Here is a 20,906-nt window from a genome sequence, read left to right as displayed (position 1 = left end):
TTTGGAAAATGAAAATTACGTCTTGTTAGAAAATAAGGAGTTTCAGTATATTATACAGTGTTTTACCTAGCACACTCACCCACTTCTTTTCTCTCTAATAATTAAGTTATTCAAAATCTGATTATTGGAATTTTTAAATATACTTAAAGACCATGTTTCTAAATATTAAATAAAGTTTACTTAGGTATTTCAAAATATTAAATATTTTTGTGCTATTAAAAGAATGTTTTATAGAGTTATGAAACGTTTTTCAAATAAGAACCACCATTTTAAATTTTGATAAATTTAAATCAGCCTTTGAATTATAAATAGCTTTGAATTATTAAATATTATGTAAAAAATATATTACCTATCAGATATTTTTACCAGTAGGTATGTTATTTTATTTTGTTAATTTTATATTTTATATTTATTAAAAAAATTAAAAAAGATACTTGATACAGGAAGGATAGATATTGTTTGATTTTGTATTATATACTCTTTTTTATTAATATAGTCTAAACAATTATTAATAATAATAGGTTCAACGTAACAAATTATTATTGTAAATACATTTAAACCATTTTAAATTATTTAAGTTACAATAGTGGAACTATTATCGTGGACTAAAATTTTGAAAATTTAAAAAACTGTGTTATTAAAGAAAAACGGTTTAAATGTGTGTGTGTGCAGTTTAATCACTTTATAATATATGGTTATCAATTTTTTTTTGTCTATGTATAGTGCAAATATTTATAGGTCACTTGTATTTAACTAATTACCAAGGGGAGCTGTTAACTTCACATTAAGTATTTAAAACATAAATACTAAATAATACACAATCTATAATAATAAGTTTTTAAGTAGTTTATATGTTTATACTCTTTATCAGGTATCTAAAATTCTATAGTCTATCTAATGAAAGAAAAAAATATCATTTTCTGTATGTACAGTGTTCACTGATTTATGAATCGATGGCGGACCGAATTTAATGTGGGATTAGTAGTGAAGAGGTATGGGGATATACTACAATATACGGTCTTCGTTGATACGTGGTGCCTTTCTTTCGTAAAACATAAATGGCCTATAACAATAGCCTAAAAAAAAAATTGTCTAAAAATATATATATAAAAAAAATGTCCCAATAAATTGTATGATCTAAATTCTTTAAAACGCCCATAAAGCCGTTAAATTTAAAAAAAAAATAATGATTTTCAAATTATAATCATAATGTATATTGATACATACGTATTTTGAATAAAATGAAACTAGTTTTAATTTAAATAACAATTTAAAATGCTTTTAAAATAAGGAAAATTTAATTTAATTTAATGCTTTTCAGCTAATTTCCATTCATAAAAATTTTGATGAGTTAATTTTTTTCATTTTGATTTAACTCAATTAGTAAAAAATAAAAATAAAAGCCTAGGCTATTATAAATAATCAACACGAGATTTGTCAAACTTTGAACAAACATACTTAATTATAATTTTTTTATAAATACGACGATGATTATCGCAGTTTATAGTTATCATTCAAGTATTCAACACTAATTAACCTTCTTCGATGTTAGCAATATGTGAGATGAATTTCCAGTATCTATATTATCTGCAATCCACTTGTATATTATACTATCTTTATATTTACATTTACACTTTTCAATTTTGCCGTTGAGATTTACTATGAGTTAGAGTACTTTTATGTAGTTTATCATGTGTAATGTGTACGTTAAATTATCTGAAGATATTAAAATAAGGTACTCATGATAAGTACGTGATTTGTTTTATGGTATATAATCGCAAAATTAAATTGGTATGTTAATAATACGTCAAAAATATGATATATCTAATACCTATACAGCTAGTATACATGTGTATATTATAATAGTAAACAGGCGGAAACCCCCCATTTATAATTTAGTAGAATAACCACTGAAACACACTTTCAGATAGTTTAACACTCAAGAATATGTGAAAATGTTTACTTATATTTTAATAAAAAAAAAAAAAATTATAAATAATAAAAACCATCATACTTGGTTTTAGTTTTAAAAGTTCTTTATAGTTACCTAAGTAATTGCTAGTTCATAAACATTTATTTTAAATCTCAATGGTTGTATTTTAATACAATTATTTTATTCTAAGTGTTCTCATTCCGAAGAATATATTTTATTCAAACTTAATTTTATGTTACTTTTTCAGCATTACATTATACTAAAATGTGCAAAGTTTTTTTAGTAGGTATCTTTTTATGTTTCTTATTTCCGCGTTAAATTTTTAGCTGATGTATATAAGTACAGGTGTCAACACTAATTTTAAGTCGCTAATTTATTCTTCTCGTTTATTTTATTTTTTAACTAATGTGACAAATTGTTATAAAGTATAATTTTTTAAATTAAATTCAATCAAATTGAATATAGTTGGCCATTTATCTTTAATTATTTTTAGTAAAAATTATATTAAATTAATCTTTATAATCTTAAAACGTTATAATTTTATATCGCACACTGTAACTAAGTTAACTACTAATTACATTTTTATGTAGTTAATTCATTAGTCGGTAGGTATTTATAATTAATATAATAAATTGAAATAATTCATTTAGTTTAATTTTTTTACTTTTTGCTCACTTTTTATATTTGAAACACAATAATAGCCAATAATTATAATAATATTAATAATGAGTAATACAATTAGCTATTGATAGAACCTATAGAATTTAAAAAATGCATTAAAATTGGCTTAATTACCTGAATAAAAAATGATATTTCAATTAATAAATTTAACCTGAAGTAGGGTATTATTATTGATATTTGTATAGTACTGTAGTTCATAATAATTATTCGTTTAAATTATTTAATTATTAATTAAATTTTTTTTTTTCAATATAATTATTATAATAACTAAATGATTTACTCTCTGAAATAGTTATGCTTTAATAGAGATGATTTTAAAATATAAGTGTACCAAATTTAAACTGTTTATTTTGTTACGCTTAATGTTAATGTTGCCTTAAATAATTTATATTGATATTATAATTAATAATAAATTGCTTGAAAATAGTGAATTTTCGAGAAAAAAATTGTATAGAAAAAAATAAGAAGTGAGAAATAGTGAGAGATATTTTAGAGAAATATTCTATACTATATAGCACTCAAACACACAATATTAATATAAATTTTCTTGTAATTTGTTTTGCAGTGTTCTTGAATATTTTCACAAATTGGTTTGAGAAATTTTTCTTATGCTCTTGTATTGATATACATTATTAATATACATAATATATTATACGTTTTTTCTTTAGAACAATAATTTATGATAATATTATTGAGTTATAACATTTCAAAGATTTTAAACGGTCGATATCACGCTATTTTGAAATTCTATCGGTATAACGAGTGTGGACTCTTTGTTGAGTTTTTCTAAATAAACACGGGTTCCACGACGGCATATTATTGATATCCATACATGAATATTATTATATAAACTTTATTCGTATAATGTCCGTTGCGTTCGTCAAAACACGAATAGTAGCACAATATAATATATATTTGTGTGTGTGTAGGATTTCCGTCCGAAATATGTTAGCACAAAAGCTCGAGAATAGTGAACATGCGGATGGTGCATAAATCCTGTAGCCCATTATTATGACATGGTCGTGCGATAAAAAGGTTTGGAGATATTATTTATTCAGAAAATAATTGGTTATATTATAATATAACATGTGTGGTATTCTGCGGACAATAAGCATTGTTGGCAAAATCGTTGACTCAGGGTCATAGAACCGTTTTAACGCAATAGGCACTGGGTATACAATGCATCCCTTATTCTCTGGGTCCAAATAATTTTCGTTTCCCTCTCGTTCTTCACATCCGATCTCACGTTCATTTATCACCACGGAGGTAGATAAGCTTCTCTTCTCTTCTCTCTCTTTCACTCTCTCTTTTTTTTTATGCGAATCTATGTATCTGTGTCACGTGTCACGTGTTAACGTTTCACATATTATTTTGTTTATCGTCGCTTTCATCTTTCCTATAAAACGATTTGTTATTTGACTACATAATAGTTACTATTGTTAGAAGGCAACAACGCGAATTCGTTTTTTTTTTTTTTTTTTAATAACTTGTGGCAGGTAAACACACTGACGCTCGTGTCTTATTTCTATTTTGCAATCGCCATTAATTGTTTTTTTTTCTAATGCAGTGTATCTATTAATATCGTCCCGATAACATGTATAAGTATTTCAATCAATAGCATATTATGATAAATGAATTACAACTAATAATAATAATAATAATAATAAGGCATATTTTTATAATAGTTTAAATGTTTTGATATGTCTACATAACCGAACAATCAATTATATTATATTATACGCCGTGTATGCAATCAAATATTTACGTACAATTTTGAAATATTAGCTTCGTTTTTGTGATTAACAATGTACATCTACGTCATATAATAACATGTTTTATCAATATAAATTTAATATCACGTGTGAGTTTAAGACTTACCAGTATATAGGTACATCCTAACACGTGGGTTCATTATGATCATTTTTTTTTATATATATATATTATGACCACCAATTATACGCTATGACCGATAACTTGATATATTGTTATTATTTGAATATAATTCAAATTAGCCATGCTCAAACACGATGTATAGTTGTACATGATTACCGTATACCCTAGATTAAAAATAAATAATATTGCATCCTTGTCTCGATATTTAATAAATAAAGGTAATAATAATTTTTTTATGGAAAAGGCTTAATAACGTACTTATATAGTTCAGGGACGGTAACGTTAAGTCACTTTAGAGCTATTTCAGAACGCTTTATTACATTATATCCTAATATCCGTTTTATGAAAGTTATAACATAGGTAAGTCACTATGAGCTTTTGGTAATATGTGGCATCGGGGGATTTACTTTACCCTTCCTTTACAAGCACTGAGCTTAGTGAAGGGATAAAAGAAAATATTACTGTACTCGCGTGGTTGCGTATTCACAGAAAAATACGAATCCGCTTTAATTATTATTTACAGTTAAATTGTTTCGTAATTTGTTAATATTTATAAGACAAATATTATATATGTCAAACTTAAAACTTGTTAAATGAATTTATTTATAATTAATTGCAAAATTTAGGTTTACGTAGATTTCATACAAACTCGACGAATCGAATGCAAGTAGTAATATACATATCTATCAACTTGATAATATATTATATAGATATGGAATATTCTTACGAGTTGTATTTATCTTTCAGTTTCAATTGTATATTTTCCACTTAATCGAGTCCATTTAACACGATTCCACATTGTAGTAATTTAATATTTCTGTATACTTTCCCACGATATCAATATTAATTTTGGTTATTTCGCTATACATAATATCGACTATTTACTTTATATTATGGTAAATAACATCATTTTGTATACTTTAGTAGGTCGTTATCGTGCTTGCAATATTGGAACAGAGCCAAATACATATTATAAACCAAGTTGCAGAATGTTGTACTCGTGACAGGTCTGTATTAGTTTTTATGGTCCCGTTAAAAAAATTAGTTGCGATGTCGTTGACATGCAACTGGATGTTGCTTCATAAATTTAAAAATTGTACTGCCTGAAAATCACCTCAGGACTGTTATTTATCGTTATACTATCCCCGGAGAATTTTCCCGCGTTAGAATAATTTATGCGGTTCCGTGTAATTTTTCTCCCTCCATTTTAGGAAATGTTACATATTTCACTGAACAGCAGCCGATTCGAAAAAAAGGTCAGGAAAACTGAACACTTTGAACTCTAACCCTAGTGAAAAATGAGATCCGGTCAAACGGATTTAGTACATATTTGTACAAATATTGTGCATATATTTTTTTTAATTTAAATTTTGTGTACAACGTCAAATAATATTAATAAATAATGGTTCACATGGAAAAGAATAATATATATACATATTGTAAAATCATTTTGAAATGATTATTTTTATAAAAAAATATGTTGTTTGTCGAAAAGAAATATTAACAAAATTTAAAACTTTTCCATTATAATTTACTTTAATCATTCATCGTTTGTGCGTAATCAATTAACATTTTATAAACTTTGTTATGGAACATAATTATTAAAAACTTTTTTGACATATAAACAAAAGTTAAATATAAAAATAAATGGAACAATGAAATTTAGTCAAGATGTTGTTTAAATCAATAAACATATTATTTTCTACATTTCTTGAAATACGATAAAATTATATTTTGTGTTCCATATACTCGTAGTATTGTGTATACTCTGATAAAACAAAAAAAAGTAAATGTAAATAATTTCAATTTATCATATTTATAATTTAGACTTGTATTACAATACCGCTTCATTATTCAAATTTATGTACTTTTATTTTTTTACCATTAAAATAAAAAAAAATAATAAAAGACTAATACATTAGAATATCAAAGTGTCAAAATATGATGATGTCGCGCGTTTACTATATGATTTCTGATTATCATTTTGAAGGCATCATATAATATTGACTGCATAAAAATAACGAAAATGTGATATGTCTGCCTATAAATTATGATCTGTTTAGTAAATATAAGGCCCATTTAAATTTTATCATGAATTATGGAGCAGTATTTTGGTGAGGTCGTTATAGACGAGACTTGGTTTTGTAATTTCGATTTGAGTTTTGTATTTGTGAGTCAAAATTTATTCAATTTATATAAAACTTAAAAAATACTCATAAACCATTATTTAATACACAAACGTAGGAAATAAAAAAGTTAAAATTTAAAATTATTCTGCAAATTTCAAATACCTAGTTTATTATCTATATAATACATAACAGATTTACCATTGTATTTTTTTCATAATTTCTTTTTAAGTTTTAATAAATAATATTTGACATTCTATCAATATTTTAATGATAAATACAAATATATTATGTATTATTATTCAAAAAACATATGTGAAACTGAAGAAAGAATAATTCACTTTTTGTTAATTAAAGTATATAAATATTAATATTATTAATTATCTATGTCGATTTATTTGTATTTCTTAATTATTTTATTTGGATTGGTGATCGATTATTGAAGCAGTTGTATTAGTCTCTGTGTAAAATAAATAAAAAATATGATGAATTTTCTGAGGTAATAGATAATGGTCGAACATTTAAAATTAAAGAGAAAAGGTAAGAAAAAATATAAGAAGCATTAACAAGATTTATGGTTTAGTAAGAAAAACATAGAAAAACGATAAGTAACAAGGAGTTAAATACCTTTTCTGATGAATGGTCAGAAATGAGAAAAAAATAAAGGTTTCTTGTTTTATGTACTATACAGACAAATTTAGAATAGGTTATACAAATAATACCTACACTATTATTTTGTATATTTACTATGATTTGTTTATTTTTCATAGATAAATTATGTATTTTATACAATAATTCTTTTTTGATAGTCATAAGTTCAGATTAATATTAAACACAGATCTTTGCAAACAAGTATAATAAGCTATATATAGTTATAAATAGTTATAATAGTATAATATAGCTATAGTATAATAAAGTTACCATTAAAATGATAGCTGAAAAATAACGACATTTTCTACTTTTAGTCGCATTCACTCGAATTAAATATCTAAATGCTGAACAATGTGAACTTGGGATTTGATTATTAGTTGGGTATGATTCTTGTTTAAAAATGATCGTTATGAATGTTATGTATTTTATATGTTATTAAAATCTACAATCTACATGTATACTCGAATCGCCTTGGTTAGCCTTTTAACCGAAATTTTGGATATCATATTACATAAACGTTTAGGTTATATACGAGTATGCTCGTAAACCATAACGATGACATAATCGTAGCATAATGATTTATGAGTTATGACACTACGTTGTTAAATTATCAACTAAAAATTTCCTCGAAAAATTCCATCGGACGCGGACGTTACGAATGTTATCGGATCTATTTAATTATTATCATCACTAAATCGAGTCCATAGAACTATATACAATGGCTATAAAAATGATAATATATCATGAGCGTACGATATCGTATGTTGTGGTATAATAATGTAGCGGAGGCGAATCGGAATGCGATCGAACGAATAACGGACTGAAACCTTAAGGACAAAACGGAAAAATTTATAATTTTTACCCGCGGCCACAGACACCCGGTGAGCACGTTACACGGTCGCGTAGGACGTTATTCGATCGTTTTAATTTTTATTATTTTAATATCTATTGCAATAATATCATAATTAATATTACGGCGTAAGCGATTTATGAGCGAGTACACGATGACTCGTCCGATCTATGATCAGTGCGCTGCCCACTGTCAAGTCTTATGCTATATAATAATATATTATTGTTATGAAGTCAGTGCACATGGAGTTAGTTGTGCTCGACAACATTATGTTTGCTAAACATTTATTTAAATATCTCAGAATGGCTATCATTATATTAGGACGCATAATATGTTAATGATTAAAATATATACATAAATAAATCAGTAAATCACTTCAGTTCATTGAAATTAATGGTTATATGGTTTATGTGCATAATATGTGAGTTTTCCTCGACGTAACACCAGTATTTTACATCCACCCACGTCGAGAGCGCATGCAGTTACAGTACGCAGTAATCTACAGTTTGCAGGGCGCCACTGATAACTTATCACCATAGTCGAGACTTGACGCGGGTGCCTATATCAATATCCACGTGAATGCAGCTGCGATAACACCACAACGACCGCCGATAAAGACGACCGAGCGCGACGAATAAACGGCGTCGACCGGTTTAGTACAATATACCATCGTCGGCGTATACAAAATAACATATCATAATGGAAAAACGTAAATCGAATTCTGGCGAATCGGTTGGTGTAGAGGACATCGCGATTGACCTACCCTACCGACGACGTTCGATTACAATTAATGTATTACGTGAGCATGAAAATAAGCGAGTTTTCGCAAAGTCAGTGAGGAGGACAGACCACAATCACAACCTTGGTGATTATTAACGCAGTGACATATTATAGGAGGGTGATAACCTTTAAGGAAATCGGCGTGTTTGATAGCTGATTATTAATAAACCGTTGGGTTTGTGTACCTCCGGGAAAACTCGCTTACTAATGTGACGCGATAGGAAAATATTTCGAAATTATTTTTAAAAAACGAGAAACGATATCAAGTAGATCGCGGTCATCGCGATCATATTATATTATCGGGTCTTACCTTCCGCGGCTGCTGCCGACCCTGTCGATGACGACTGATGCTAGTGGAGAATATCTCGTGCTGGTGCTGGTGCTGCTAGTGCGGTACGTGTGTCGAGCGCGATCGCCGGGAACACTCTCCGGTCGGCCGTCCCGCGGGGTACGGAATATAATAATAATAATAATAATAGTACGCGGATCGGAGGCGCCAGCGACGGTGGCGACGGCGACGGCGACGACGACGACGACAACGACGGTGGCGGCAGTAGCGGCAGTGGCGGCAGTGGCGGCGGTGACGACGCCGGCTCGGTTCCTTCGGGCCCCGCCGAGAGAGAGTTCGATATTACCGGGTGCGGTTGTACCTGCGCAAACGGGCGGACCGGCGGCGGCGCGGGCCCTACGCCGCAACCACCGACGCCGCCGCCGGAGTCTCCCGCTCGACCCTCTTTCCGCCCCCGTCGCCGTCATACAGGACGGTCGGAAAATCGATCGTACAGCCGCCGCCGCCGCCGCCGCCGCCGCCACCACGTGCTAACTGCAGCGACCGTTTTCCGCAGATTGCAAAGAATTCGCCGCCGGACAACAATATACGAAACGGGCGAGCGATAACAATATCGGTGTTCTCGTTGCGCATAAAAATCGTAAATCTTGGTGGCGCTCGGTGCATCGTCCTCGTCTTCGGGGAGGGGATAAAAACGTAAACAAATCGCTGCTGCGTGCTCGCGACGCAGTTCACGTTGTTCGTACGGATCAAAGTCCGGACGGACGCAGATCTAGAAATATCTTATAAAATGGGAGCAGGGTGGATGTTGGGGGGAGGAGACGGCGAGGAAAATTTCAATACACGACTAAAGTTATTTTTTTTATATCTTAATTGATGGATTTTAAGTCGTTTATAAAATATAAATACGCCATGATAATATACAACATTTCCAAAGTGAAGGATGAGGCTGAAGCTCTTTAGCCGCCTTGCGCTTATGCATTTGCGCGCGATTGCAGCTCATTGCAGTAAATAATATACCGTATAGATTCGACGAGATTTTCATCCCTGAGCTCATGCCCGTTCCCCCGCCACCAAAATTATTATATAATTATTACACTTCAGACCAAACACGACGGCAACAAGTCGTATACCATAATTATTGATAGATTATGTAGGTACTTGAAGCTTAATATAATTTTACTATATCAACACCAGAAATTGGATTTGGATCACTTTTATGTGTACATACCGCGAGTGTATAACAACAATAACGTCGATATTATTATGTATAGGTATGCGATCGTGTATACCGTAGCATCAGCCCCAACGTGACCATCCTGCAATGCGTGACGGAATGTTTTCGTCCTCCGCCTCACTCCCGTGTACCACTCGATCTTAAGATATAATATATATCCGAACGTGTGTACGTACCGGGCGACCCGTGACGCGACTATGATCATATTTCAACTGCGTATAGTGCGGCGGCAGAAGACGAGAAACCAAATACACCGAACGTAGAGAGGAAATAAAAACTATTTCTCTTCGCTATTCTTGCCGGTAAATTGCTTTTCCGGACAGGATCGCTGACGCCGCACCGTTTACGTGTTACGTCGCAGATTTTAAATAAAACGAGATGGGAAAATCCTCGTTGACAACGACGGGAAACGAGATAAGATTCGGACGAGAGAATAATATATGTTATTATGTATTATTTGTCTGTCTACGTACGATTTATTGACAGTCTCTCGAACGCGTTTCGATGTACCTATTATAAGTGTGTAATTTAATTGAAACGATTTGACAACAATACGTAATAAACACATATCATACGTATTTATCAAACGGTCGTAATAAAAATAAATGTATCACCTGCAGTGAATGTGTACAATACATAATATTAGATTCGTGTCGCACGATTAAATTAATTTGTGTTTATACGCGTCCCGCGACGGAAATCACGTACAGTAGTTGTAAATTATAAATTATAATAATTACTATACACGTAATATTATAATATTGTGATAATGCCTAAACTTTCGAAGTAAACATCGGTTTGTTGACGTTTATGATAAGTTGTACATATATACATTATACAGATGACGTCTTACAACTAGAATTATAAATAACATATTTGCAATTGTATTAGTTGCTTTTAATATAAGTCTTAGCAAAAAACTTTGTCGGTTTTAGATTATATTTCGTCCGTGTTGCAATGAAATATATTATATTAACTCGTAAGTCGTATTGGAGTATAAATGTGAATAACGTTTGGTCGTAACTACTTATTTGCTTTCGATAGCTTGTTGACAGCCAAAGTTTTATGGACATCGAATATCATTTCAAAGTTATAGCCAGTGGCCAGTGATTCCAATAATAAAATATTCAAATCGAACACTTCTATACTACAACGTAGCATATAAATGTAAAAGGAATTATTCATCAGTTTAATCTACGTCCGTATTCACTCGTTTCTGGATATAATTTACCAGGAAGTTCACATTAAATACCTACTGAAATGGAATAAATGATAAACCAACATAATCCTTATTACGTCACACATATTATTAAAAATTAAAAATATAATAAAAAAGAAGTTGTTTTTAGTAACATTTTTTGTGGTACATCACTAAAAAATAAAAATAGTAATGCGCCTTTAGAAATTCAAAATTGAACATAAATAGATACGTTTAAGTTTAAATTAGTATTCTCAGATTTCCCGGGAGTTTTCGAGAAATTTTGAAAAAACGATGAAGGTCAACATTTGTTTTAGTATTGAATTTTTTACTCAAAAACCAAGGTACGTGAAACAATAGTTGTACATAAACTACATGTATCTTTATTCTTTATAACCTTCACTTCAAATTTAGTTTGATTAGTTTACAAATCGATTAATTTATTTACATATTTTTTATTATTATTAAACTTTGAAGTTTGAACATTCATTATAAGTCTCAATAGTTACTATACATTTACATGTTATAAATTGTTGTGTATACATAGTTATATACTTATATACATTGTAAATTATAATACAGCGTTCTGGATAATTATTCATATTATATATTACAATAATTAAATAATTAGGAAACTATTCGTTCGAATTTTTATGAATTTACTATTTTTTGAAGAAAAAAATAACCAAGTATGAAATAGTTGTCTACTTAATAAATCATAATAAAAATAATAATTCTAATAATAATAAAAAAATTATCACTACAGCACACTCCTTAAATTGTATAAAATATCTATTTATGTATTTGAAAAAATAGGCTTTAAGTAAACTTAAAAACTCCAAAGTCGAAATTTGACTAAAAATTATTATTAAAAAATAAAAAGAGATTTAATTGTTAAATGCTTGTTGAATCATACAGTATAAAAAAAACTTATTTAATTCAAACCTAACCTAATTCTATTACATTTTTAAGTTCTTTACTTTCAGTTAAAGAATTTACCGTTGTTTATAATTGAATATAAAATTAAAAAGTTAAAAGTAATTTTATCTATAGTTTCTTCAGAACTTTTTATCGTGTTACTTTGAACATTTACTTTGCATTATTTGTTTATTTGGTTCAATTTTTTATGCTGATAAGAAATTCCCAGTTCTACCTTCTAAAAGTTCTCTATAGGGATTCGTGACCTATAAAAGATTAAAAACAATAATATAAGAACCATTGTTTATGATGTATTAAATTTTTTCATCACATTTATTATAGTATAAAAGTTTAAAAACGTAAATTTGATAATAGTTTTTATGCTTTTTATTATAGCTAGGTAATAATTTATTTTTTATTTTTTTAGAATGTAATATATTTTTCAATTACTAAATTATTTTATTACCATATTGTTAATATAATTTCATATTTTAAGAATCATTCTATAATAGTTTAACATATTTAAATATTGTCTAAAATGATGATTGAATTATTGACATAAAGGTGATTGTTTTTAACTTTTTCAAGTTGATTCAACTGATTCAAAGGAAATCGAAATGTGACTAGTCTTTTATATAACTAATATATTTGTGATAGTTTTAAAGGTAAAATTAATAAAATATATTTTTATTGAGGTCCTATATTTTATAGTTTAATATGGAAAAAGAGTATACTTTAAATATTTTTATATAAGTTCGTAATTTTAAACTTGCATGGAAAAAAATTAAAGAAAACTTTTAAATAAACGAAGAAAATAAACAGTATAATTGAAATAATTGTGCACTAGGTATAAAAACAGACATTAAAAACACAGGCTGTAAATTCAATGTTTAGTTTTATTTAGTCATTCGACGAAAAAAGTATAAGTGTTTATTTTATTTTATATTATTTGTTAGTTGTTTTTTTTTTAAATTTTAACTATTTATTGTTACCTTGGAATTGATGGCATTTCACATATTTTTCTTATGAGACATTTTTTTTTTTGTTCTTTATACCTAATTTAATAATACATAAAGATATGAATTCAGAAATTGAAGATAAGTTGGTTAAAAACAATAAATATTAAAAAAAAAACATTTTTCTATTTTTTATTTTCTTGAAATTTAACTGTTAATCGAAGTCATAATAATTCAATAATTCTGAATCCACGAAATTAGATATTATGAGTTTAGTGACTAATAATTCTAAATATAATAATATACGATATACGTATACTGTATACATTAAATCAACATTCTACATATTGACATAATATTATTATGTACATTTTACGTATTATCTAAACAATGCATACTTTATATCGTTCCATTAATAATAAATAATAAATTAATAACCTTGTGTATCATTAAAAGACGTTAAAATTAATGATTAAAGTTCTATAACACTAGCTGATATTTCATTCATATAATATATTGTATACAAACAATATGGCGTTTAAAATAAAATAATTACAATTTTAACATTTCCCTACGTAAAATAGGTATAATATAGTATAAGTTGTATTAATACAAACATTTATTATTATCAATCATCAACACTATTTGTTGTTTAAATGCAATGTTAAACGTCATAGATATACGTAATAACATTATCAAACATCATGATGAAAAAATATATGACGAAATAGGAATGCATACAACATGTAACGAAAAGTATAATGATATTATAATATTTTGTCAAAATGCACGCGACTGTAAACAGTTAATTCGGGTATTACGCATCACGCATCACCTCGCGGGTTAGGTATGTTATGTGGGTTTTTGAATTTATGATTTTTAAGGGGTTTATGCGGTGTTGAGGGTTAATTTGGGTGCAAAGCTCTGAATGAAACAAAATAAATTAATTAAAAACAGGCATGTGCCACGCTGTTGATATTAATCATAAATTTAAAGTGGGCATTAACTATTAGATATTACGATAAGCCACAGCAAATTACATAGATTATGTTAAAGTATATTTCATAAATTAATAATTTTTATGGTTTCAAATGTCATTAATGTTACGTTTAACAACAAATAAAATCTTAATTCGAGAATCGTGAACTTTGTTTTTAGTTCCAACTGAATTTTTATATTGCAAGTTTGTAACAAGGGATACTCTGATATTGCATAAAATTAAACCAATGATGAATTTCTTATTGTTCTATAAAAAACTATAATCTATTTTATTTTTTTAACATAAAAATATAATAATAATAATTCCTTTATTTTATATCAAAATATAAACACAAATATACAACATAATTAATTGTAAAACCCAACTAAAAAACAAAGCTTGTATGTAGCTAGGTTGAATTCTAGTATTTATTCATAAATCATGATTATATTAATAACAATCTTATATATAAAAATGAATCGCAAAATTTGGTAAGCGCATAACTCAACAACGCCTGGACCGATTTCGCTCATTCTTTTTTTGTTTGGGTCGTAATTGTCAGGAGAAGGTTCTTACGGACGAAAAATTTGAGAAAGTTATCGGGTTAGAGAAATATGACGAGGTGGTGATGAAATTACAGAGGCGCCATCTATCCAGCAAATAGTCAACTAAATTATTTTTGGTAGTCAATGGCAACCATTTAAATAAAATAAATCATTTATTTAAAATGTTTTTAAAAATGCATGCAAATAGACATACAAACAAATGTTCGCAAATGTTCGTTGAAGTCCAAGGATGGTTTTTACGGCTAGAAAAATTAGAATTATTGCTGGAAAAACCCTAAAAATAGCCCTTTTCTTTTTAAAATAGCCCTTCCTATAATATTTATAATATAATACTGATCGTATCCATGGCAACCAACAATCGTGTTTTGTGCAGAGTGTTTAGTTAGTTAGTGTTTGTTTAGTTCGTGATTAGTGAAAAAATAATTTATATTTGATATGCCTCCTATAAGACGAAGCAATTTAGGTAGAAGAACCAGAAATGCTACAAACCAAGCTAATTACCGATCTAATTCACAAACGCGTGAAGCGCGAGCAAGTTTGAATCGAGCTGCTTTTAGTTACGATGTGTCAATTGACTACAGTAACTACCAATGTGTTGTTATTGGTTCTATGAACTCGGTTTGCTCACACTGTAAGGCATTAAAATACAAAAACGAAGCCAATGGATTGTGTTGCGCAAATGGTAAAGTGAAATTGATACCATTGGATCCACCACCAGAACCATTGTACTCATTGGTTTCAGGAATAGGAACAGATTCTATACACTTTTTGACAAATATCCAACAATATAACAATTGCTTTCAAATGACTTCATTTGGGGCAACAAATGTAGTTCGGGAAAATTTTATGCCAACTTTCAAGGTATGTATTATAGCAGTTACTCATAATTATTTTAGCGAACAAAATTTTCTGTCACCAAAGTTAAGATGTGTCACTAATCTTCAATTTCTTAATCATTAAGAAATATATCACTTAGTCATCATATTATATGGTGTTTCAGTTTCAGTGACACTTTTATTATATTTTATATTTGATAGATATTAGTTAAAACTAAATATATACTTTTTAAGATCAAATATTATTTAAGTTTGATCACCGACAATCCATTAATTTATACCACACCATAATATATTTTTTTTATTTACAGATACAAGGGCAAATATATCACAGAGCAGGTTCACTGTTACCAGTGTCAGATAGCGACAACAAATTCCTGCAAATTTATTTTATGGGCAATTCACCACAAGAAATTGATCTGCGTTGTGCACATAACAATTTAGTAAAGAGGTCTATTGTAGAACAATTACAAACTTTATTTCATCAGCACAATCAATTGATTATATTGTTTAAAACTGCCCTGGATCTGATGCCATCCGATAATCACAAAATTGTAATCAGAGCTGATAAAACACCTGCAGGTCAACATACAAGACGTTTTAATGCACCAACTATTGATGAAGTTGCTATCGTTGTAGTTGGAGAAAACTTGGAATCCCGTGATATTGTTTTACGTCGTCGGAATGATCAATTACAACGTATAAAGGAAACACACCGCTCATATGATGCACTGCAATATCCCATTATATTTTGGCAAGGTGAAGATGGCTACGATTTCTCAATAAAAATGATAAATCCCATTGCAGGTAACTAAAATATTAGTTTAGCTATGGCGATAATATCTCAGTCATTATATTATGTATTTTAATTTTATATTTGAATGTTATTAAAACAAAATCTATTTACAGGTTCTGAAACCAACAAAAAAGTCAGTTCAATGAACTATTATTCATACCGCCTAATGATTCGGAAAATGAAGATAATCACATATTGAAATGTCGGCGATTATATCACAAATATGTTGTTGACATGTATGTTAAAATTGAAACGGAAAGATTAACATTCATCAGGTTGAATCAAACCAAACTCCGATCTGAAGAGTATATTCACCTTCGAGATGCGATTAATACTGATGGAAATGCACAGAATGTCGGTCGGATGACTATTCTTCCAGCAACATACATCGGAAGCCCTCGGCATATGCACGAATATGCTCAAGATGCCATGTCGTATGTTCGTCATTATGGTACAGCAGATTTGTTCATCACATTTACATGCAATCCGCAATGGATAGAAATCAATCAGGAGTTATTCTCTGGGCAATCACCCATTGATCGTCATGATATTACAGCCAGAGTCTTTAGACAAAAGTTGAAATCTTTAATGGATTTCATCGTAAAACATAATGTGTTTGGTGAGACACGCTGCTGGATGTATTCTGTGGAGTGGCAGAAACGAGGATTGCCACATGCACACATTTTGATTTGGTTGGTTGAAAATATAAGGCCAAATGAAGTTGATGCAGTGATATCAGCTGAAATCCCTAATGTACAAGTAGATCCTGGATTGCATGAGGTAGTTATCAAAAACATGATACATGGTCCCTGTGGAACTCTTAATCAAAATTCACCGTGTATGATGGATGGTAAATGTTCAAAACGATATCCACGGACATTAATATCGGAAACAATTACTGGTAATGACGGTTATCCATTGTATCGTCGCAGATCGACAGCAGACAATGGAAAATCAACAATTGTCAAATTAAATCAACAAGATATTGAAATAGATAATCGTTGGATTGTTCCATATTCACCCATTTTATCAAAGACATTCAAAGCACACATCAACGTTGAATCTTGCCATTCAGTGAAATCTATTAAATACATTTGCAAATATGTAGCCAAAGGAGTGATATGGCTGTGATTGGAATTGGTGCAGAGAATTCCAATGATGAAGTTACCCAATACCAAATGGGCCGCTATGTCAGTAGTAATGAAGCAGTTTGGCGAATATTTTCTTTTCCTATTCATGAGAGACACCCTTCTGTTGTTCACTTAGCTGTGCATTTAGAAAATGGACAAAGAGTGTATTTTACAGCACAGAACGCAGTACAAAGAGCTGCTCAGCCACCATCTACTACATTAACCAGTTTTTTTGAGACATGCCAAAACGATGATTTCGCACAAACATTGCTATATTCTGAAATGCCAAAATATTATACCTGGAATCAATCCTCAAGGAGATTTATACGACGGAAACAAGGAAAACCAGTTCCAGGATATACAGATGTATATTCCACCGATGCGATTGGCCGGATTTATTCAGTACATCCAAGCAATGATGAATGTTTTTACTTACGACTGCTATTAGTCAATGTACGTGGCCCAACATCATTCCAACAGTTACGAACTTTTGATGGTGAATTGTGTGTATCCTACAGAGAAGCCTGTCAACGTTTGCAATTGCTTGAAAATGACGCTCATTGGGATCAAACTCTCAATGATGCTGTAATATCATCACACGCTCATCAAATACGAACATTGTTTTCTATAATCATATCTACATGCTTCCCATCAAACCCAATTGATTTGTGGATCAAGTACAAAGATTATATGTGTGATGATATTTTGTATCAAATACAGAATAGAATGGGAAATCCAAATATACAAATCAGTGAAGAAATTTACAATGAAGCATTGATTTCAATTGAGGACATGTGCTTGATAATGTCAAACAAACTATTAATTCAATTAGGCCTGACCGCGCCCAATCGTCCAATGCATGACGCTTTTAACCAAGAGTTGCATCGAGAAAGACTGTATGATCTCAACGATTTGAAAGAATTAATTCAAACAAATCTTCCACTGTTAAATGAACAACAGAAGTATGTATTTGAAACTCTTATGAAAGTAACAAATGATGAAACTGGAGGGATTTACTTCTTAGATGCACCTGGTGGTACAGGAAAAACTTTTTTGATTTCATTAATATTAGCAACAATTCGCTCACAAAATAAAATTGCACTTGCACTCGCTTCGTCGGGAATCGCAGCAACTTTGCTTGAAGGTGGTCGAACAGCCCATTCAGCACTAAAATTGCCATTAAATATGCATAGCAATGAAACTCCAACCTGCAACGTTTCGAAGAACTCTGCAATGGCAAAGGTTTTGCAGCAATGTAAATTGATTGTTTGGGATGAATGCACGATGGCACATAAAAAATCTTTGGAGGCTTTGGACAGAACCTTAAAAGATCTACGGAGCAATAATAACCGATTTGGTGGTGCAATGATTTTATTAGCAGGAGATTTTCGTCAAACATTGCCGGTGATTCCACGATCAACGCCAGCTGATGAACTCAATGCATGTCTAAAGTCCTCCAGTTTGTGGAAACATATCCAAGTACTTCATTTAAGCAAGAATATGCGTGTCGAGTTGCAAAATGACCAATCTGGAAACATATTCTCTAAACAACTCATTGACATTGGTAATGGCAAATTTCCTATAGACATGTTGACTGGCTGCATTAACTTTCCTCTAAGTTTTTGTCAGTTAACTCGATCAAAAGATGAACTTATTCAGAAGGTGTTTCCAGATGTTTCTCAAAATTACAGAAACCATGATTGGTTGAGCGAACGAGCTATACTGGCTGCAAAAAACATAGATGTAAATGAATTAAATTTCAAAATTCAAGAACAAATTACAGGCGAATTGATGATATATAAATCAGTTGATTCGGCTACTAATCAAGATGATGTAGTCAACTATCCACCGGAATTTTTAAACTCGCTGGATTTGCCAGGATTGCCACCTCACAATCTTCAATTAAAGGTTGGATCGGTGGTTATAATGTTGCGAAATATCAACCAACCGCGTCTTTGCAACGGTACACGGTTAGCGATAAAAAAATTACTAAACAATGTGATAGAAGCAACTATACTCAAAGGAAAGTATAAAGGAGAAGATGTTCTCATACCGCGCATCCCAATGATTCCGACTGATGTGCCATTTGAGTTTAAACGACTACAGTTTCCAGTGCGTCTTGCTTTTGCTATGACTATAAACAAGTCACAGGGGCAATCATTAAGTGTTTGTGGTATTAATCTAGAAAACCCATGTTTCTCACATGGTCAATTGTATGTTGCCTGTTCCCGTGTTGGAAAACCATCAGATTTGTTTATCTATGCGCCAGGTAATCAAACAAGAAACATCGTATACCACAAAGTACTACAATGATAATAATAATAATTATGATTCACATGATTAACAATAAAGCGATTACTTACTTTTAAATCATGACAGAACCGTCACCCTGGTGATAGGGCGTTGTGAATAAAAAATAATTAAATAAAACTATAACAGTTAAAACTATAACTACTTACTTTTAAATCATTATATATGTTTTATTTAATTATTTTTTATTCACAACGCCCTATCACCAGGGTGACGGTTCTGTTCAGGAGAATTTTTTAAAATACGTAGGCACAAAAACTGCCACATTACAAATCTTTCGTCGTGATTTCGACGTAATATTAGCACTATCAATAAGATTAAATTAAAAATTAACACACGGCATACGAAAATGCAAAAAAAGAAAGTAACACACGGGCAACGCCGTGTCGGGTCAGCTATAATTAAATAAAATTGTTAATTTAGGTATAATACCATATAATAAGAATAAATAAATTAAAGTAATAATAAAATTAAAAAATGTGAATACTTATATAATTTTTAATTTTAATACTTAGATTATAGGCACTATACATTTTTTTTTATATTATTTAACATTAGATAATGAAGTTAGCAATTTTAATGTTATAGTTACCTATATAACAAAGGAAGGCCATTATAATTTGGACTTTTGGAGCCAAAAACATTAGAACAAAAAGGAATATTAATATTATAATTTTGCTTTAACCTAGTACTATTATAGTACTAACTATAATAGTTATGTTGTATAACTTGTACACAATAATCTTTTATATTAACTTTATAAAGGTAACTAACTTA

General features: G+C 30.0%; 4 protein-coding genes across 4 annotated transcripts in view; 3 read left to right on the top strand and 1 right to left on the bottom strand.

Moving 5' to 3' along the window:
• Window positions 1–9,529, bottom strand: part of LOC114119543 (uncharacterized) — a 36,548-nt gene extending 27,019 nt beyond the window's left edge. The window contains exon 1 of the mRNA XM_050204496.1: window positions 9,225–9,529. The gene's annotated coding sequence lies outside the window, so the exon portion shown is untranslated. The remainder of the gene's footprint in view (window positions 1–9,224) is intronic.
• Window positions 9,530–15,259: 5,730 nt separating this feature from the next.
• Window positions 15,260–17,799, top strand: LOC126549095 (uncharacterized). Its single transcript, XM_050197525.1, has 3 exons — window positions 15,260–15,918; window positions 16,205–16,700; window positions 16,803–17,799. Exons 1-3 carry the CDS (start codon window positions 15,493–15,495, stop codon window positions 16,886–16,888), a joined length of 1,008 nt encoding a protein of 335 aa, XP_050053482.1. The 5' UTR covers window positions 15,260–15,492; the 3' UTR covers window positions 16,889–17,799.
• LOC126549434 (uncharacterized) lies at window positions 16,924–17,809 on the top strand. The gene is made up of 2 exons (XM_050198571.1): window positions 16,924–17,745; window positions 17,798–17,809. The coding sequence occupies exons 1-2, from the start codon at window positions 16,924–16,926 to the stop codon at window positions 17,807–17,809; spliced, it is 834 nt and encodes a 277-aa protein (XP_050054528.1).
• LOC126549094 (ATP-dependent DNA helicase PIF1-like) lies at window positions 17,809–20,169 on the top strand. Its single transcript, XM_050197524.1, has one exon. It carries the CDS (start codon window positions 17,811–17,813, stop codon window positions 20,130–20,132), a length of 2,322 nt encoding a protein of 773 aa, XP_050053481.1. The 5' UTR covers window positions 17,809–17,810; the 3' UTR covers window positions 20,133–20,169.
• The last annotated feature ends 737 nt before the right edge of the window (window positions 20,170–20,906 follow it).

Source organism: Aphis gossypii, chromosome 1 (genome assembly GCF_020184175.1).
Source record: "Aphis gossypii isolate Hap1 chromosome 1, ASM2018417v2, whole genome shotgun sequence".
Lineage (NCBI taxonomy): Eukaryota > Metazoa > Arthropoda > Insecta > Hemiptera > Aphididae > Aphis > Aphis gossypii.
This window is presented reverse-complemented; position numbering and strand designations above follow the sequence as displayed.